Raw genomic sequence first — 22,278 nt, forward strand, 5'->3', positions numbered from 1 at the left:
TTACCCAGTGTGCGGCTCTTACCCTTCCAGCACTGCACAAAGCCTCAGATCCCCAAAAACAGAGACATCTCTGCTGAGCCCAGGTGCCTATTTAAGGACAGCCAGGTGCTGCCAAAACCCGGACCGGCACTTAAACTCCGGTCCGGTATTTGACCTCACCTGGTTGGAAACCAGCCCAGCCGCACATGCTGGGAGGAAAATACCTGCCTTGCCAGACACAACCCCTCACTGTGTCACAATATCTATGTGGAATCAGCTGGCGACTGTGTAAAAGGAATGCACTCTTTCACACTACAGTAGGATCATGGGCCTCTGCACGGTTCTTTATACCTGGCGCTAACATTGACCTGTGAGGCAGAGTTCACACTTCAGTTATTTGGTCCGTTTTGGCCCCGTGACTGCCCAAATAAGTGACGTGTGCAGTGATTCTAAGAGCGTCGCCTGTCATCTGCATGTCATACTGACTCACAGTATTATTTCACTACCACGGCAGACTCCCTATGCGTGTTACTGCAAGGCACAGTGTTCTACACCAGTATAAAAGCTCTCTGCAGCCAGGAAATAGCTGTTTTTTTACGCGATTCTCCGCAAATGAATTCGGATCGAATCAAATATTTTCGGAAAATTCAGCGAACCGGCCAAATCAAATTTTTGAGAAATTTACTCCTCTTTAATCAGGACTGTGGATCAGTGAAAAAAATATCACGGAGACATGCACTACTTGATGACATCCATGTTTTGTCGGGTTTTTTATTTTGTTTTTTTTTCACGGAGCATTGGTAGCAGCTTTGGAAATTATAAGCTGAGCAGTGTCCGTGAAATATGGATGATACACAGAGGGCAAAAAACAGGCACACGGATCCTTCACAGACCTATTCACGGATAAAACGCAGACAGATTTTTCCACTGACATCAAATGGGCATGGAAAGGCCTAAGGGCCGCTTCACACGAGCGGATGCCGTGCGTGGCATCCGCTCCGTGAAAGAGTGCCAAGACCCGATGCAGACTGCAGAGGCACGGAGCAGTAACATGACTGTTAATGCTCCGTGCCTCTCTGTGATAACAGTCATGTTACTGCTCCGTGCCTCTGCAGTCTGCATCGGGTCTTGGCACTCTTTCACGGAGCGGATGCCACGCACGGCATCCGCTCGTGTGAAGCGGCCCTAAGGCTACAAACATCCTCTGAGTAATGGCTGCCTTTCCCAGACCGAACACTGCTCCTCGAACTCACAGCAACATAAGGATCTATAATGCTGCGAGCTCAGCCTACTGGATCTTTTTCAATATTGATTTGGTAAGGGGTGGCAAAGTATTAAAGGGGATGTTCAGGACTAGAAATAAAAGATCATCTTCTAATCTAAAAAAATGGCATCATCTTTGTCCTAGTGAATGAGGTAGAACTGCAATTACCCGATACAGCCAGAGAACAGATGTGGCCCCGTTTCTGTAATCCTGGAAGTGTCTTTTAAAGGGGTATTCCAGCAAAACAAAAGTCTAGCAATGAGGTAAAAATGATCAGCCGCTGCAGCAGTTGCACTGGTGCCCAGGTCCCTGCTGCAACAAATGGCTGGAAATTACTGGTCACCGCTGCAGCCAGTGGTTGACTCTGGGTCATTCACAGCCGTTTCCTGCCATGTTGGGACGGGAGCAGCAGGGACCCGGCACCATTGGAACTGCTACAGAGAGGGTTCAGTTATGTGAGTATAAGGCTGCATTCACACAACCATATGTATTTTGTGGTCCTCAAATCCGTAAAAAATACTGAAGATGTACATGTGACGTCCGTGTTGCATCTGTTTTCTTGCGGACCCGTTGTAACAATGCCTATTCTTCCACAAGACAGACAAGTATAGGACATGTTCTATCTTTTTTGTGGGGCCGCGGAACAGACAGACAAATGCAGGCAGCACACAGTGTGTTGTCCACATTTCTTGTGTCCATTGAAATGAATGGGTCTGCGTCGACCCGCAGAAAATGTGGAGCGAAAATACAGTCCTGTGAATAGGGGTCTAACCTGTTTTATTTTTTACTCCTTTGCAAGACTTTTTTTATTTTGCTGGAATCCCCTTTTAGGTACTTTTTTCCTTGTGATAAATTTAGACCATTTCTGAGGATAACCTCCTCGACTATGCTAACTGAATCTTGACAATCTATTATGGAACCTATTTTTAAGCTTGGATTACTTTTTTAAAGAATTCGGATGATGTTTGTATTTCCTTCCTGATTTTCTAGATGCCAGCACTCTGAGCCCAGCTCCCAAGACGAGAGACCACGACTAGAAACCAGCCAGGCCAAGAGCTTATTGGACATTGGCACAAGACGCATATTCAACGCCGACCATGACATTTTCAGAGAGAGCGTCAGGAAATTTTTCCAACAAGAGGTGGCCCCTTACCATGCAGAGTAAGTAGCACTGACACGCAGGTCTATCTCTGTCACCGCCGATCACTAGAGCGAGGGGTCAGAAGCGCTCAGTCGAGTGAAGCTTCTCTTCGCTGCTGAGCGCAAGATTGTAGACGAGCTCATAGACTTTCTATTGAAACCGTCTAGTCTCGCTCAGCAGTGAGGAGAAGCTGCTCTTTGCTGAGCGCTTCTGACCCCTCATTCTAGTGATCAGTGGGGGTCTCAGAGCTGGGACCCCCGCTGATCAACACTTCTGATATGTCCCTGTGACATATCAAACATAAAAAAAAAAAAGTGTCATTACTCTTTAACATCAGGTTTTTGTTCAACATTTTATTGGGGTATTCAAGTTAGATTAAGAAATCCCCTATTCACAGAATAGGGGATAAGGTCCTAACCCCCACCAATCACGAGAACGGGGACCGTGTACCCCAGGCAGCCCCCTAAAAGGAATGGTGTGGCTGGTCAGGCTTCCATGTGGCTGCGCCATTCATTTCTAGGGGAATAGAAATGGAAATTGGCACAAGATGCATATTCAACGCTGACCGTGAGATTTTCTATGCACTGTCCAGAAACATGGTGGTAAAGAAAGTCTTTAACCACTTCAGCCCCGCTAGGTGAAACCCCCTTCATGACCAGGCCACTTTTTACACTTCGGCACTACACTACTTTCACCGTTTATCGCTCGGTCATGCAACTTACCACCCAAATGAATTTTACCTGCTTTTCTTCTCACTAATGGAGCTTTCATTTGGTGGTATTTTATTGCTGCTGACATTTTTACTTTTTTTGTTATTAATCAAAATGTAACGATTTTTTTGCAAAAAAATGACATTTTTCACTTTCAGCTGTGAAATTTTGCAAAAAAAACGACATCCATATATAAATTTTTCGCTAAATTTATAGTTCTACATGTCTTTGATAAAAAAAAAATGTTTGGGCAAAAAAAAAATGGTTTGGGTAAAAGTTATAGCATTTACAAACTATGGTACAAAAATGTGAATTTCCGCTTTTTGAAACGGCTCTGATTTTCTGAGCACCTGTCATGATTCCTGAGGTTCTACAATGCCCAAACAGTAGAAAAACCCCACAAATGACCCCATTTCGGAAAGTAGACACCCTAAGGTATTCGCTGATGGGCATAGTGAGTTCATAGAACTTTTTATTTTTTGTCACAAGTTAGCGGAAAATGATGATGATTTTTTTTTTTTTTTTTTTTTCTTACAAAGTCTCATATTCCACTAACTTGCGACAAAAAATAAAAAATTCTAGGAACTCACCATGCCCCTCACAGAATACCTTGGGGTGTCTTCTTTCCAAAATGGGGTCACTTGTGGCGTAGTTATACTGCCCTGGCAATTTAGGGGCCCAAATGTGTGAGAAGAACTTTGCAATCAAAATGTGTAAGAAATGACCGGTGAAATCTGAAAGGTGCACTTTGGAATATGCGCCCCTTTGCCCACCTTGGCAGCAAAAAAGTGTCACACATGTGGTATCGCCGTACTCAGGAGAAGTTGGGGAATGTGTTTTGGGGTGTCATTTTACATATACCCATGCTGGGTGAGAGAAATATCTTGGCAAAAGACAACTTTTCCCATTTTTTTATACAAAGTTGGCATTTGACCAAGATATTTTTCTCACCCAGCATGGGTATATGTAAAATGACACCCCAAAACACATTGCCCAACTTCTCCTGAGTACGGCGATAGCAGATGTGTCACACTTTTTTGCTGCCAAGGTGGGCAAAGGGGCACATATTCCAAAGTGCACCTTTCGGATTTTGCAGGGCATTTTTTACACATTTTGATTGCAAAGTTCTTCTCACACATTTGGGCCCCTAAATTGCCAGGGCAGTATAACTACGCCACAAGTGACCCCATTTTGGAAAGAAGACACCCTAAGGTATTCCGTGAGGGGCACTGCGAGTTCCTAGAATTTTTTATTTTTTGTCACAAGTTAGCGGAAAATGATGATTTTTTTTTTTTCTCTTTTTTCCTTACAAAGTCTCATATTCCACTAACTTGCGACAAAAAATAAAAAATTCTAGGAACTCGCCATGCCCCTCACGGAATACCATGGGGTGTCTTCTTTCCAAAATGGGGTCACTTGTGGCGTAGTTATACTGCCCTGGCAATTTAGGGGCCCAAATGTGTGAGAAGTACTTTGCAATCAAAATCTGTAAAAAATGACCGGTGAAATCCGAAAGGTGCACTTTGGAATATGTGCCCCTTTGCCCACCTTGGCATCAAAAAAGTGTCACACATCTGGTATCGCCGTACTCAGGAGAAGTTGGGGAATGTGTTTTGGGCTGTCATTTTACATATACCCATGCTGGGTGAGAGAAATATCTTGGCAAAAGACAACTTTTCCAATTTTTTTATACAAAGTTGGCATTTGACCAAGATATTTTTCTCACCCAGCATGGGTATATGTAAAATGACACCCCAAAACACATTGCCCAACTTCTCCTGAGTACGGCGATACCAGATGTGTCACACTTTTTTGCTGCCAAGGTGGGCAAAGGGGCACATATTCCAAAGTGCACCTTTCGGATTTTGCAGGGCATTTTTTACACATTTTGATTGCAAAGTTCTTCTCACATATTTGGGCCCCTAAATTGCCAGGGCAGTATAACTACGCCACAAGTGACCCCATTTTGGAAAGAAGACACCCCAAGGTATTCCGTGAGGGGCACTGCGAGTTCCTAGAATTTTTTATTTTTTGTCGCAAGTTAGTGGAATATGAGACTTTGTAAGGAAAAAAGAAAAAAAAAAGAAAAATCATCATTTTCCGCTAAATTGTGACAAAAAATAAAAAATTCTAGGAACTCGCCGTGCCCCCCACGGAATACCTTGGGGTGTCTTCTTTCCAAAATGGGGTCACTTGTGGCGTAGTTATACTGCCCTGGCAATTTAGGGGCCCAAATGTGTAAGAAGTACCTTGAAATCAAAATGTGTAAAAAATGGCCTGCGAAATCTGAAAGGTGCCCCTTTGCCCACCTTGGCTGCAAAAAAGTGTCACACATCTGGTATCGCCGTACTCAGGAGAAGTTGGGGAATGTGTTTTGGGGGGTCATTTTACATATACCCATGCTGGGTGAGAGAAATATCTTGGCAAAAGACAACTTTTCCCATTTTTTTTATACAAAGTTGGCATTTGACCAAGATACTTTTCTCACCCAGCATGGGTATATGTAAAATGACACCCCAAAACACATTCCCCAACTTCTCCTGAGTACGGCGATACCAGATGTGTGACACTTTTTTGCAGCCTAGATGCGCAAAGGGGCCAAAATTCCTTTTAGGAGGGCATTTTTAGACATTTGGATCCCAGACTTCTTCTCACACTTTCGGGCCCCTAAAAAGCCAGGGCAGTATAAATACCCCACATGTGACCCCACTTTGGAAAGAAGACACCCCGAGGTATTCAATGAGGGGCCTGGCGAGTTCCTAGAATTTTTTTTTTTTTTGCATAAGTTAGCGGATATTGATTTTTTTTGTTTTTTTTCTCACAAAGTCTCACTTTCCGCTAACTTAGGACAAAAATTTCAATCTTTCATGGACTCAATATGCCCCTCACGGAATACCTTGGGGTGTCTTCTTTCCGAAATGGGGTCACATGTGGGGTATTTATACTGCCCTGGCTTTTTAGGGGCCCTAAAGCGTGAGAAGTCTGGAATATAAATGTCTAAAAATGTTTACGCATTTGGATTCCGTGAGGGGTATGGTGCGTCCATGTGAGATTTTATTTTTTGACACAAGTTAGTGGAATATGAGACTTAGTAAGAAAAAACGAAAACAAAAACAAACAAAAAATTTCCGCTAACTTGTGCCAAAAAAAATGGCTGAATGGAGCCTTACCAGGGGGGGAGTGATCAATGACAGGGGGGTGATCAATGACAGGGGGGTGATCACCCATATAGACTCCCTGATCACCCCCTGTCATTGATCACCCCCCCCTGTAAGGCTCCATTCAGACATCCGCATGATTTTTTTACGGATCCATGGATACATGGATCGGATCCACAAAACGCATGCGGACGTCTGAATGGAGCCTTACAGGGGGGTTATCAATGACAGGGGGTGATCAGGGTAATCACCCCCCTGTCACTGATCACCCCCCCTGTAAGGCTCCATTCAGACGTCCGCATGATTTTTACGGATCCATGGATACATGGATCGGATCCACAGAACGCATGCGGACGTCTGAATGGAGCCTTACAGGGGGGTTATCAATGACAGGGGGTGATCAGGGTAATCAGGGTGATCACCCCCCTGTCACTGATCACCCCCCCTGTAAGGCTCCATTCAGACATCCGCATGATTTTTTACGGATCCATGGATACATGGATCGGATCCACAAAACGCATGCGGACGTCTGAATGGAGCCTTACAGGGGGGTTATCAATGACAGGGGGTGATCAGGGTAATCAGGGTGATCACCCCCCTGTCACTGATCACCCCCCTGTAAGGCTCCATTCAGACATCCGCATGATTTTTTACGGATCCATGGATACATGGATCGGATCCACAGAACGCATGCGGACGTCTGAATGGAGCCTTACAGGGGGGTTATCAATGACAGGGGGTGATCAGGGTAATCAGGGTGATCACCCCCCTGTCACTGATCACCCCCCCTGTAAGGCTCCATTCAGACATCCGCATGATTTTTTACGGATCCATGGATACATGGATCGGATCCACAGAACGCATGCGGACGTCTGAATGGAGCCTTACAGGGGGGTTATCAATGACAGGGGGTGATCAGGGTAATCAGGGTGATCACCCCCCTGTCACTGATCACCCCCCCTGTAAGGCTCCATTCAGACGTCCGCATGATTTTTACGGATCCATGGATCCATGGATCGGATCCGTAAAAATCATGCGGACGTCTGAATGGAGCCTGACAGGGGGGTGATCAATGACAGGGGGTGATCAGGGAGTGTATATGGGTGATCACCCCCCTGTAAGGCTCCATTCAGACGTCCGCATGATTTTTACGGATCCATGGATACATGGATCGGATCCGTAAAAATCATGCGGACGTCTGAATGGAGCCTGACAGGGCGGTGATCAATGACAGGGGGTGATCAGGGAGTGTATATGGGTGATCACCCGCCTGTCATTGATCACCCCCCTGTAAGGCTCCATTCAGACGTCCGCATGATTTTTACGGATCCATGGATACATGGATCGGATCCGTAAAAATCATGCGGACGTCTGAACGGAGCCTGACAGGGGGGTGATCAATGACAGGGCGGTGATCAATGACAGGGGGGTGATCAGGGAGTTTATATGGGGTGATCAGGGGTTTATAAGGGGTTAATAAGTGACCGGGGGGGGGGGGGGGGTGTAGTGTAGTGTAGTGTGGTGTTTGGTGGGACTGTACTGACCTACCTGAGTCCTCTGGTGGTCGATCCTAACAAAAGGGACCACCAGAGGACCAGGTAGGAGGTATATTAGACGCTGTTATGAAAACAGCGTCTAATATACCTGTTAGGGGTTAAAAAATTCGGATCTCCAGCCTGCCAGCGAGCGATCGCCGCTGGCAGGCTGGAGATCCACTCGCTTACCTTCCGTTCCTGTGAGCGCGCGCGCCTGTGTGCGCGCGTTCACAGGAAATCTCGCGTCTCGCGAGATGACGCGCCGATGCGTCCAGGAGGAGAAAAGCAACCACCTTCCGGACGCATCGGCGCGTTAGGCGGTCCGGAGGTGGTTAAGAAGCATTGCTATAGTAAACAATTGACTTAAAATACCCCATAATATAATTCATAATAATTAGAGACTGGCCACAGGATAGGTCATCAATATCACATCGGTGGGGTCCTGACTCTCGGCACCTCCGTCGATCGGCTGTTTGAAGAGGCCATGACCCTTGTGCTGGCGCTGCGTCCTCTTCAGTGTTTTCCCGCACGCCATCATGATCTCTGTGGCAGTGTAGTCAGCTGTTATCATGCTGCACCGCCGCTACAATCTAGACTCTATATGACACAGGCAAAAGTTAGAGTGCCCTAACAGCAGGCTTTCTGAATAGACAGCCCTGGGGTTCTTTTTAGATCTCTAGGGCTGACTGCAGTGGAGCCCCCAGTCTGATCTAGTAACCAGGAAACTCAAAGATTACTGAAATAGAAATCCTTTTCACTACAGCCACTAGAGGGCAGCAGAATCGAACTCTTTACACAAAAGCGGGAATACAAAGTGTTATATGTAATAAATCATAGACTGTGATCATGTCTGCTTTAGGCTAGGTTTACACCACATCTTTGGCATGTGTTTTCTTACTAGTTACTGAAAAGGAAAAAAAAAGCATACTATTTAAAATAGGGTACATCTATATACAGTGCTGCCCATAATTATTCATACACCTGGCAAATTTTGACTTAAAGTTACTTTTATTCAACCAGCAAGTAATTTTTTGACTGGAAATGACATAGGTGTCTCCCAAAAGATAATAAGACGATGTACAAGAGGCATTATTGTGGGGAAAAAAAAAAACATTTCTCAGCTTTTGAGCAAAAAGTGTCCAGTCCACAATTATTCATACCCTTCTTCATAGCCTTTATTGGCTATTACAGCAATCAAACGCTTCCTATAATTGCAGACCAGCTTTTTGCAGGTCTCCACGGGTATTTTTGCCCATTCATCTTTAGCAATGAGCTCCAAATCTTTCAGGTTGGAGGGTCTTCTTCCCATCACCCTGATCTTTAGCTCCCTCCACAGATTCTCAATTGGATTCAAGTCTGGGCTCTGGCTGGGCCACTCCAAAACGTTAATGTTGTTGTCTGCTAACCATTTCTTCACCACTTTTGCTGTGTGTTTTGGGTCATTGTCATGCTGACATGTTCACTGGTGCCCAAGGCCAAGTTTCTCTGCAGACTGCCTGATGTTGTCATTGAGAATCCTCATGTATTGCTCTTTTTCATGGTGCCGTTTGCTGTGATTAGGTTCCCTGGTCCATTGGCTGAAAAACACTCCCAAAGCATTAGGTTTCCACCACCATGTTTGACAGTGAAGATGGTATTCTTTGGGTTGAAGGCTTCTCCTTTTTTACGCCAAATGAAGGAAGCCTCATTGTGACCAAACAATTAAATTTTTGTTTCATCTGACCATAACACAAAGACCAGAAGATTTCTTCTTTGTCCAGATGAGCTTTTGTAAAGGCCAAGCGAGCTTTTGTGTGCCTTATCTGGAGAAGTGGCGTCCTCCTTGGTCTGCATTGTGCAGTGTCTGTTGGATTGTCTGCCTTAAGGCCCCATTCACACATCCGCAATTTCGTTCCGCATTTTGCAGAACGGAATTGCGGACCCATTCATTTCTATGGGACAGCACGATGTGCTGCCCGGATACGGAATTGCGGACCCGCACTTCCGGGTCTGCAATTCCGTTCACAAAAAAAATAAAACATGTCCTATTCTTGTCTGCAAGAACAGGCATATTCTATTAGTGCCGGCAATGTGCAGTCGGCATAATGCGGAACGCACATTGCTGCTGTCCGTGTTTTGCGGATCCCTAGATCCGCAAGACACGTTACGGACGTCTGAATGGAGCCTAAGACATTGCCACCAGCAGAGCCCAGATTCCCCAGGGTGGCCTTGGTGGTGATCCTTGGATTCTCTTTCACCTCTCTAACTATCCTCCTGGCCAGCACAGGTGTCACTTTTGCCTTCCGACCACGTCCTGAGATTTTCCACAGTGCGGAACATCTTGTATTTTTTGCTGACATGTAAATAAAGGTTAGAAGTGTGTGTGTTGTTGTTTCCCCCCCCCCCCCCCCCCCCCCCCCCCCACAATAATGCCTCTTGTACATCGTCTTATTATCTTTTGGGAGACACCTAGGTCATTTCCCGTCAAAAAAATTACTTGCTGGTTGAATAAATAACTTTTAAGTCAAAATTTGCCAGGTGTATGAATAATTTTGGGCAGCACTGTATATATAAAGATATATCTATAAAAATTCATTAGGAGATTCACTGAGATTAGCTTTTCTACGCTACTAGTAAAGTGCTCTGGTAGTAAAAAGTGCTCTGGAATAAGCTGCACCATATTTATTAAGAGACACTGGCTTCTTAATAAATTTGGCTTTCTTCTGGTTTTCCATGCAGCATAAACTGAAATCTATTCCAGCTAGAAGCTACAACTTGCTCCAGTCTCTGACGTAGATTACACTAAATCCTGAAGGCCGCAGTGCCCTTTTTCCCCACCGGATTAAAAAAATGTTGAGAAGCTCAAAAAGTATGCTGTGATTCGCAACTTTTGTATGCAACTATTGTAGCATTGAAATATTGATAAATCTCCACCACTGTCCCTTTCTAGTGCTGCTTGATGCCTTCCTACTTCTAACCATTCAGTACCAGGGTTGCCAACCATCCCGAAATTTCCGGAAAGTCCATAAAAATAGGCAACTTTTTTTCTTAGACAACATGTGATAAGCGTTCACATTATATTGAACCACACTAATATGTATTTTGAACTTTTCAGATGGGAGAAAGCTGGACAGGTGAGCCGGGAACTCTGGGAGAAGGCTGGTCAGCAGGGACTTCTAGGTCCTACCATCCCAGAAGAACATGGCGGCATTGGTGGTGATATCTTGTCTTCTGCCATCGTGTGGGAGGAACAGTAAGCTCTGTAGTAACTGATGCTTGAGCAATTGGTTTATACAGTACTTTGTGTAACTTCTATCTCTGGTATACAGGATGTACGTAAATTGCACAGGTCCAGGATTCAGTCTTCACTCTGACATAGTGATGCCTTACATCTCAAGATATGGTAGTAAGAGCCAAATACAGAAATATATCCCTCAGATGGCCTCTGGCAATTGCATTGGGGCCATTGCAATGACTGAGCCAGGAGCTGGAAGGTAGGTTGTGCAGATTTAGAACTGTCCATCTTGTACCTAGTAGTTTAACGTGCTGATCTGCTTATTCATTCTTCCTTTTAGTGATCTGCAGGGAGTGCGTACAAATGCAAAGAAAGATGGAAGTGATTGGATCCTAAATGGCAGTAAGGTGGGTTGTAAGTTGACCTACTTGAACATGTTAAAAGGGTTATCCTAGAAAAAGTATTTGCCATTTATGGGTGATAAATATCAGAGGGTGGTGGTCCAGCTGCTGGGGCCCCAAGCGATCCAAAGGACAAGTGGTCCCCTCTCTGTGGAGTTGACATATTGGTCCACTGCATCATTCACTTCTGTGGGGCTGACGGAGCACCATCTACATCAGTCTCGTATGAATGAATGGAGCGGTAGACCAATACCCATCACGACTCGTTCTCTCAATCACTGTGGGTCCCATTGGTCGGAGCTCCTTTTGATCTGATATTCCTGGAGATAAGTGGTAGATACTTTTTGTGGGATAACCTCTTCGTGCTAGAAGGTCCTGCTGAGTTCTAAGCTCTGAATTTCTAAGAAGTTATTTTTTTTAACCTTAAATATCTGCTTCAAAGAAGAGGGTATGGTGGCCTCTAATGCCACCAGATGTAAGGTAGCTATCCTATAAGTCGGTCTTTGACCTTTTAAACCAGCCTTGAGATATACAGTAGATAATAAATAAGCCAGGCCCTCATCTGCAGACAGCTGTTTCGGAGTGATTGTCCCTCATCAGTTCAGAGTAGAGGCATAACTGGGGCCAAGGTCAGGGACTACTATACTGTATCTCCTTTTGGAGAGCACCTTATCCGCAAAATGCATTATCAAGGAATTCCTGAATTATTTGGTATTTGTGGCCTCATGTAGGTGGCGCAAATTACCGTTAAAGAATGTCAATCTTTAGCCAAATCTATTTTCAGTGTGACCTCCCGCACAACATATGTTACAGCTGTTGTCTAAGTTGTACACACTCTTCTCACTGGAATCCACTTTACAATGACATTGTGCAAAATTCTTTTTTCTAGGTATTTATTACGAATGGATGGATGAGTGACGTGGTTATTGTGGTAGCAGTGACTAACCGCGAAGCCCGAACTCCGGCTCATGGCATTAGCCTCTTCCTCGTGGACAATGGCACTAAAGGTTTCGTCAAGGGAAGAAAACTAGAGAAAATTGGTCTGAAGGCACAGGTAAATGACACGACAGACATACGCTGATTGTCTTATAGGCACTTGGACTTTCCTCATGCACACAGTTGTATTACTGTGGAGGAGGCATAGATTGAGGCAATGATGTGATCTGATCATTCAATAAATACTAGTTCAGGAAAACAGCTGTTTTTAAAAGACGTTTTCCTGGAGTTCAGCATTGATGGCCTATATTCAGGATAGGTCATCGGTATCTCAATTGTGGGGGCCCAATTCATGGCACCCCCACAATCAGCTCTTGTTTGAAGAGGCTGCAGCCTCTTAGGCCGTTGACATCACATGGCCTATTTGCAACTCAGTAGTATTCTTTTTTTCTTTTCTTTTTTTTTTTTTTTTTTTTTTGATCAAATCATTTTTATTGATCGGGTATAATAAACTTTTTCTGACAGTACATTGTCTCTTCTATAATTATACAGATTGTAAAAAGATACATTATCAGAAGACAACAGCAAATGACAAATCGATCTTAGCAGTATACAATGTGCGCAATGAGGAGCAAATACTGCAAATTATAGACACAAAACATAAGTCTAATCCCTCCCCCCTATTTTTTAATCAATTCATTTTTATTAATGATTAAGTATAATAGACTATTTCTGAAAGCACATGTCTCTACCATCATATTGCAAAAAGCATGAGTACAGTAATAACAGACAGCATCTGATGACATATCCATCTCTACAGTATACAATGTACACAATTAAGGATACATACAGCAAATTATAGGCATAAAACATATCTTAAGCCTAAACCCGCCCCCTCTGAGTAAGAGCATGACAACCTCTATCATATATTATAACACAATATGGGTATGAGACATCCATTCATTCTCTCAAACTTCTGAGGACAATCTCTCCTGACAAACACACTTTTTTCCAAAATCAACATGTTATGCCCCCTCCGTACAAATTCATCCACCGTTGGCGGACTTCCCTGGATCCACCGCTGGGCCACTAACTTCCTGGCCACATACAGCAGCCTTCCCACCGCCACCTTGACCTCCAATCTCTGACACATAACCCAACACACATATTTTAGGATCCTTTTGCAATCTCAACGCCAAGTTATGATTAATCATAGACAGCACCTCACCCCAGTATCTACCCATCACCAGACACGACCAGAGCATATGTAACAAGTCTGCACCCTCCTCCATGCACTTCGGACACTTATCATCATTCCTGACACCAATTTTCCGTAAAAATACCAGAGTTTTATACACTCTGTGAATAATGAAGAGCTGTGACAATTTAGCCTGTTCACTTAAGGACACTTTGGGAACTGCCTCTAGTATATCTTCCCACTGTTCTTTAGACACGACTCCCAAATTATCCTCCCACTTTATCATCCGCTTCAGAGGGAACCCATCTAGGAACTTGTCCAGCAATAGAGTATACACCTGCGATATCACTCCTCTTTTCCCCCCTTTCGAGAGAACAAGTTTATGTATCACATCCATTTTAGCTATAACACATCCTTTCCTCACCGTGACATCGTAGGCATGCCTCAACTGTAGATACTGATAAAACTAAACTTTGGGGAGATTGAACTCCTGCTGCAGACCCTGAAATGATTTGAACACATTACCCTCCATCAATTGACCTATCCTCATTACCCCATGTGATTCCCAATTCCGAAGCTTTGACAAGGACGTGAATTCTGGCAATAGGTTGTTGTTCCAAATTGGGGAAAGCTCTCCGACTCCACCCACACCTCTAAGCTACTTCACCTTCGCCCATACCTTCTTCATAAGTTCAATAAGCAGGACCTTCTCTCTTCCCACATGCATTCCCATCCCCTCCAGTATACACATAAGGTCTCGACTGCCCAACCAGTGCTGCAATATCTTGCCTATCACATCCGATGACTGCAAATCAATCCAGCCCTTAAAGTGCTGGCACTGGGAGGCCAAGAAATAAATCCAAGCATTTCTGAACCGCCAAACCTCCTTCTGTCTTAGGGTACTGCAACGTCTCCAGTTTGATCCTTGCTTGGCCGCACTTGCAAATAAGGTCCCTGAACATGGAGTGTATCCTCCGAAACCTGTCTAAAGGGATCCACACGGGAGCATTGTGTAATACATAAAGCAGCTGAGGCATCATTACCATCTTTAAAAGATTCACTCTACCCACTACTGATAAGAAGAGCCTACACCAAGTCCTTACCTTAAGTCTGAAAGTAGCAAGCAATGGGGTCAGATTCAGTTCTTCAAAATCCAGCAATCTAGGTGTTATGTGCAACCCTAAGTATTTGATCTTTTTTACCCAGGGTACCATACTAATAACTCGCTCAACTGATGGGACCTGCCCATCTACAGGCATCAGAGCGGACTTTTGCCAGTTAATCTTAAGTCCAGAGAAGCCCCCGAATCTTTCTATTAAAACCATGGCCGCCTCCAGGGATGACCCAGTATCGCCCAAGAATAGCAAGGTGTCATCAGCGTACATAGCCACTTTGTTCTGCACCACACCGTATCTGAACCCCACAATATGAGGTGACAGGCATATTAAAGCTGCTAGAGGCTCAATAGCTAGAGCAAATAATAAGGGCGACAGTGGGCATCCCTGTCTGGTGCCCCTAGCCAAAGTAAAGCTATGCGACAATCCCCCCCCCCCCCATTCGCTCTAATGCGCGCCCTGGGGCTCGAATACAACACCTGTACCCACTGGATAAACCGAGTACCAAAGCCCATAGCTCTCAGAATCCCCCACAGATAATTCCACTCTACACTATCAAACGCCTTAGCGGTGTCAAGAGTAAGCAAGGCCCTGTCTCCACAATTATCAGCCGGAATATTCAAACTAGCATATAGTCTACGGATGTTTATGGCAGTTGACTTCCCAGGCATAAAGCCTGTCTGATCTGGGTGTATAATGGTCAGAATCACCCTGGACAACCTGTTCGCCAACACCTTTGCTAGGAGCTTTACATCCACTGTTAAAAGCAAAATCGGTCTATAGAAGTCTGGTAACTTAGGATCCTTCCCAGGCTTGGGAATGACTACAATTATAGCTTCCTGCATAGAGTGCGGTAACGAACCCGTCTCCAGTGAATGCTCTAGTACCTTAAGCAATTCAGGAAGGAGTACCCCCTGCAACTTTTTATATACCTCCCCTGGCAGGCCATCTGCCCCCGGAGCCTTGCCATTTGCCATATCTCCAAGCGCAGCTTCCAGTTCCTCAAGTGAAATCAGCTCTTCTAATCTCTCCCTATCCTCAACTCAGTACTGTTCAAGTGAATGAGTCTCGGCTGCAATACCAATCACATCCACGATGCATCACTGTACAGTGCTGTGCTTGGTATGCTGTGAGGAGGTCGCAACTAGGGATGAAACATCCAAAGTCAATTCACATAAAACTTCGATTTAATACTGTACGGATCAGGAGCTCCGTACAGTATTAGAATGTATTGGCTCTGATGAGCCGAAGTTATTACTTCACGAAGTCTTGCGAGACTTCGTGTAATAACTTCATAAATTAATTTGTACTGTGAAAAAAAACATTTCCCGAAATCTGGTTCAGTTCCAAGTGATTTTGACATCCTTAAAGGGAATGTGTCATCAGAAAAAGAACTATATTGTTTAAATCACATTTTTATGTTTAACATATTTTTTTGATTTTTGATGAGGTTATTTTTCATTTTCCATGTCAATATCTATAATTAAACAAAAAACATAAAATCCTGCCGTTTTCGCTCTGGTCACGAAGACTAATAGGCGCCACTTCTTGGTCTGTACAGCTCACTTTACTGCAGTTACCTGCTTATCTCTCATTCTAACTCTGCCTGTCATGATATTACCTCTGTCTATAGATAAGACGGTATCCACCATTCACAATAGGTGATTGTCAGAGCTTATCTGTTCATACCTCTGCACAGGTCACAGAGCATGCCTAGGACGTCCCATAGACGTCAATGAGGTCCCCTTCTGACCATTGTGTCTATGGCCCATGTGATTGCCGTAAAGCAGTTCTCTTAATGCTTTTTAAATACTGTTAACAGCTCAGACAAGATGGCCGCCCCAATAATTATTATGTTCAGGAAATAGAATCCGGCAGATAAAAATGTCCTTTTAACAAGCTCATCTCCAGCAGTTTGTGAAGCATTTTGTAGAACATAAAGGCTGACTTTTTTCTCTGACTGGTGATGCAGGATTGCATTCTCTTTGTCATGTACATAAAGGCCTCTGCTTTCATTCTAGGACACCGCCGAATTGTTCTTTGAAGATGTCAGGCTCCCCGCCGATGCTCTGCTGGGAGAGGAAAATAAAGGCTTCTACTACTTGATGGCAGAACTTCCCCAGGTGGGTTATGTAACAGGTGCCATGATGTAAGAGGCACAGAAGAAGAGGGTCACTTTTTAAAGCATGGTAGGAAGAAGAACATTTAGGGTCTACCCATGTGAGTTGGATTTTCCATAGGAAAATTCTCGTTTGTCACCAATTTTGCTGCAGATTTCCCTGTAGATTGCAAAATCTGCACTGCAAGTCCACACGGTAAATTGTGGGTTTAAAACGTGCTTCAAGAGTCCGATGCAGTTCTATGGCAGAAAATCTGCAGTGTATCCACCACCTGTGAGATGTGCCTTCGAATAGTATCTAGGATGGGTTTGTACTAGTATATTAAAGAAATGAAGTTGCCTGATTTATGTGGAAAAAAAGGCTACTCGAGACAGCAAATTATTACATCACCTTCACTGACTTCATCAGTCATTTCAACAATATTGCTTGCTATTGGAAACCATCAACAAGCTTGACAGTGCACATCTCTAATAGCTCAGCTCCTACAATGCAGTTAGACAGTTGGTTTACACTAGGCATAGTACAGTAATATCAAGTAGGATACTTAGCCAACAAGACATTTTAGGAAAATTCAGTTTGGGAAGCCACAGAATTGTGACTGACGATATACAGGCACTAACTCCTAACCTCAATCCAGCAAGCGGCACTTACGGTATCATGTAGACAAAGTTAATACAAGGCACTTACTAATGTATTGCGATTGTTCATGTTGCCTCCTTCACTGGCTTGATTCATTTTTCCATCACATTATACACTGCTCGTTTCCATGGTTACGACCACCCTGAAGTCCAGCAGTGGTGGCCGTGCTTGCTCAATATAGGAAAAAGTGCAGCTCTCTGATGGCCAGGACTGCGGGAGTGCACATAGTCCAGCACTTTTTTCTGCACGGTGGTCGTAACCATGGAAATGAAGAGTGTATAATGTGTTGGAAAAATAAATCCAGCCAGCAAAGGAGGCAATATGGATAATAAAAATACATTGGCAAGTGCCTTGTATTCACTTTTTGCTGAAGTGAGACAACCCCTTTAGGCCTCCTGCACACGACAGTATTTTTTAACGTCCCGCAAAACGTGGTTCCGTTGTACCGTGATCCGTGTCCGTTTTTTCTTCCGTGGGTCTTCCGTGATTTTTGGAGGATCCACGGACATGGAAAATGAAATAAAAATCTAAGTCAAGTTTGCCATTGAAATGATAGGAAAAAACGGACACGGATCACGGACGCGGATGACAATCTTGTGTGCATCCGTGATTTTCACGGACCCATTGACTTGAATGGGTCCGTGAACCGTTGGCCGTAAAAAAAATAGGACAGGTCATATTCTTTTCATGGCTAGGAAACACGGATGCGGCTGCCAAACGGTGCAGTTTCCGATTTTTCCACGGACCCATTGAAAGTCAATGGGACCGCAGAAAAACACGTTAAACGGGACAACGGCCACGGGTGCACACAACAGTCGTGTGCTGGAGGCCTTAACCTTTAAAAGGTTTGGGGTTTAAAAGTGGACATGCACTTTAAAGGCTATGGACACCTTTAGATATTTTTATTATTGCATTTTACTCCTTTTTGGGCTAAAAATCTTTTTTCAATTGGTCTTTATTAATAATGTTCAACCCTTTTTTTCTTCTGCAGCTTTCACTTTAAGTGCATTTGCAGACTACCAGCATGTTGGATATTATATGCAGATTTGAATGAGGCAGATCCATAGCATAATACAGTTCCAGCAAAGTCCAGCTGTTGTGTATATTTTCCATGCCTTAAAGGGAACCTGTCACCAGTTTTATGGTGTCCTAACTAAGGGCAACATAAATAAGTGACTGATTCTCTTAGCAAAATGCTGGGTCACTTTCTTTAATTGACCCAATCAATTTACCAACATCTTGTATTAAAAGCTCCAGCTGATAATGATGTCATGAATATTCATGAGCTCCTGACTCTCCCTGCCCACCTGCTGCTGAATGACAGTGGGCAGGGGAGTGGCTATAGCTGTTAATTAAACGCTGGACTCAATGACATCACGCTGGACTCAAATCGGCTCATTAGCATGTGGCATCTTTGTGTGTATATTATGAGGTAACCATCTGTCACACCAGTAAGTGAATACATTTGAGGTACTTTTTAGTAGTTAATGATTGTATATAATTAGTTAGATTATAATCAAATATCCACATGACAGGTTCTCTTTAACTGATCTCGGATGTGGATTTTGGAATCTGCAGCGTGTCATTTTCTGATGCGTGATTGACACAGGCTTCTTGCAGACTTTCCCCGTTGAGTTCAGTAGTGTAGTGAATGTCTGAAACAAACCCCCAACTTCTGTGGATTACCCGTGAGTCCACAGCAAGTCCTAAATTTAACAAAAAGGTCAAATAAAATAAATAAATAGAAAACTCACCTCCCCTTTTTTCCCCTGGTCCCATGCCAGTCACTGTACAACCCAACATCCTGCGATGATGTCTCATCCCATGTTACCACTGAAGCCAGTCACAGACTGCAGTGGTCACCTGGGATGAGACATCATTGGCGGAGGCTGGGTTGTACATTGACCGGTATGGGACCAAGAAAGAAACAGGGGAGGCGGATATTCCTATTTTCTCTGTTCGCCTGTTTTCCGCAGGTAAAATCTGTAAGAAAATTTTCACCAAAATCCACACGATTAGCCACTACAAGTCTGTGAATTCTTATGAAATTGCTGTGAAGGTCCGTTCTGAAAACTAGAACAGATCCCAGAAGAGGAATCTTTAACAAAGGGCGTTTTTGTAAATTTCTTCCCTCTTCTAAAATGTTCATGTGGTGTTCCCACCAAGGACTCTTATGGCATATCTATAGCGGGGCCAATTGTGGTGAAGGAAGCGTTCCTTCCCAACAGTTGGCTGTTCGCTCAGTGAAGGAGACCTCTGCATGATCCCTCATACAGAATCATGGTTTCTGAGCAGCAGATCTTTGTCTAGACAGCACTATCTGCTGCGCAGAAGCCATGATTGGTGGTGTCTGCATAAACTACAGGATCATTCGATGAACAAGTGTTTTGCTCATTCATCGGGTGATCGGTGGCACATGGCCAGATTGTCGGGAACGACCGTTCGCAGGACCGTGTTCTCAGGCCATGTAAATGCACCTTTATAGGGAGTCTGACCTTTTGGACCCCAGCAATAACCATGGTGCTCAGCCTTCCATACCTGGTACAGAATTTGCTGTGTCTGTGGAATGGTGAGAGTCTAGTCGGTTGAATGAGAAGCCATAATATATTTTTTGGTTTTCACATTTTAGGAGAGGCTTTTGATCGCAGACATGGCGCTTGCTAGCTGTGAATTCATGTTCGAAGAAACCAGGAATTATGTGAAGCAGAGGAAAGCCTTCGGAAAAACGATTGCGCACTTACAGGTAACAATGAGACACTCACACATATTAATGAATCGTAACGTACTGTATAATGGTGGCAGCACATCCTCCTTTCTACTCCCTTATCTATTAGCCAAAGAAAAGGGTGTCTATAAAGAGTCTCTCGCTTTATGGGACCTTGCATTTCATGGACAGCTTAATAAATTCAGTGGGAACTGTGTAATGTTTCATTTTTCTTGCAGTGGTGCTGTGGGAGAATTAAATGGTCACTAACTTTTCACATAACTTTGCATAAATCAATAGTACAAGCAACCACAAGAAACTTTGTATTATGCCTTATTTTGCCTTTGTATTATTGCTTTTCACTTTGAAAAGTGCCATAATCCCATCCAAGATGGAAGCAAGCCTATGGAAAGGGGAGGGGGAGTGAGCAGGAGCACACACAGCCAAGCATACTGGTAGAGCTACATGGGCTGAGATATAAACTTTCTAAGTACTTTATTCACAACCATACAGGTCAGTTCCTCTCTGTTATATCCTTCATGATCCTGGGGCTGATTGTGAGTGCACAAGAGAAGATTAGGAAGCAGATTCTCCTCTATTTTCTGTGTGCAGTGGATGCAGATTTTTGCTGCCGCCCCCTTGCCTGCCGCCGCCCATTGACCACGCCAATTGACCCGCCCCTTTTTGTCAGCCGCCTATTTAATGATTGTTGCATGAAGCATTTTACTTGACCAGCTAATTTTAGATATTCTACAGCAGTCCCGTTACAATCCCCCCTCCCCAATCAGCCTTTCGACCAAATAATAAAAATAGTAAAATAGAACATTTAATTAAAACATTTTAATTGTAAACATTTTCTCATATGCAAAGCATAAAATAGCAGCATTGCACATATACAGCAGCACGAATCTCTCGCATCCAGGGCCTCCAGGTGACCTCTCCCCCAATGTAGATCTTCTGTCATCATCTTCTCCATTCGGTCCAGACACTTCTCTCAGCCACCTTGTCTCTGCAGAGTGTGACACACTTGGTGTCCTCACTTTTCTATCATCATCCCCCAACCTGGAGTCCCCACAGTGTGATCCTGCTGCTCCCTGTGCCCCGACCCCAATACTACAAATACTATCCTGAAGAAATAATAGTGTCCCCATAGTAATAGCTCTCCTCATAGTTCCACCAATAGTAATTCCCTTCTAGAATGGCCTCATTAGTAATACTGCCCCCTACTCTGTCCAACATTATGTAATTTGCCCCCCACACTGCCTCACATTATGTAATTTGCCCCCCCATACCGCCTCACATTATGTTGTTTGCTCCCCTCTAAGTAATTTTGCCCCCACACAAGTTAATTGTGCCCCCAGACTGCCCTCCATTATATAGTTTGACCCCCCGTACTTGTGTCGCTGATCCTGTACAGTCTGTACTTGCCGGCTGCGCGAGCTTCGGCGTGCAATCCTATCCTGCGGCGCGTGATCCCGCGAGACCCACCTTGGGAGGTCACGGGGCTCGAGGGATTGCGCGCAGAAGTGACTGAACTCATGCCCGCCAGCAAGTACAGCTTCAGATTAGCGACACAAGTACAAGGGGGCGGGTGCTAGTAGGTTGGGAACTTGGGTCCGGCGGGTGACACTCCATCAGACTGGTGTCACTTGGTGCGGCCCGCACTCACCACGCAACGCCACTGGCGGCCAGACTCCCAAGCGCCGGCGCCCCCAGCAAGAGTGGTGCTCTACGCGGTGGCCTACTCTGCTTATGGGTGGTGCCAGCCCTGAGTGAATGGCAGCCTTTATCCACCCACCATGTCTGAGAGAATTGCAAACTAGAAGTTCACTATGAAAACTGCTAGGTATATCAAATGGAAGTGATATAATGGGCAGAAATTGTTATTCCTCGTGTACATACACTGTACTATTGATTAACGCAAAGCTTGTTGAAAGGTTAGTGGCTCTTTGCTGCTGGGTTCCCTCCTTGATAGCAAGAGTCCTCAGCAGCAGGACAACCTGTTATTAGTTTATTTCAGGAGACCCTTCAAACCAAAAAGAGATTATCCAAATTTCACCCCTTGAATTACATGGTAAAATGCTGAGCAAAGTGGGTATAGCAAGGGATCAATGCCAGGCAGCTGCTGCAAATGCAAAATGTATTAAGATGCGTAGATGCACCT

The 22,278-nt window shown here is 44.3% G+C and overlaps 1 protein-coding gene across 1 annotated transcript in view; it reads left to right on the forward strand.

The window, feature by feature from the left end:
* ACADL (acyl-CoA dehydrogenase long chain) overlaps positions 1 to 22,278 on the forward strand; it is a 36,868-nt gene that overhangs the window by 9,305 nt on the left and 5,285 nt on the right. The window contains exons 2-8 of the mRNA XM_044303581.1: positions 2,234 to 2,404; positions 10,882 to 11,019; positions 11,096 to 11,260; positions 11,342 to 11,408; positions 12,292 to 12,456; positions 16,673 to 16,774; positions 20,040 to 20,153. Coding sequence (XP_044159516.1) covers positions 2,234 to 2,404; positions 10,882 to 11,019; positions 11,096 to 11,260; positions 11,342 to 11,408; positions 12,292 to 12,456; positions 16,673 to 16,774; positions 20,040 to 20,153 — 922 coding nt within the window. The remainder of the gene's footprint in view (positions 1 to 2,233; positions 2,405 to 10,881; positions 11,020 to 11,095; positions 11,261 to 11,341; positions 11,409 to 12,291; positions 12,457 to 16,672; positions 16,775 to 20,039; positions 20,154 to 22,278) is intronic.

This window comes from Bufo gargarizans, chromosome 8, assembly GCF_014858855.1.
Source record: "Bufo gargarizans isolate SCDJY-AF-19 chromosome 8, ASM1485885v1, whole genome shotgun sequence".
In the NCBI taxonomy this organism is placed as follows: Eukaryota; Metazoa; Chordata; class Amphibia; order Anura; family Bufonidae; genus Bufo; species Bufo gargarizans.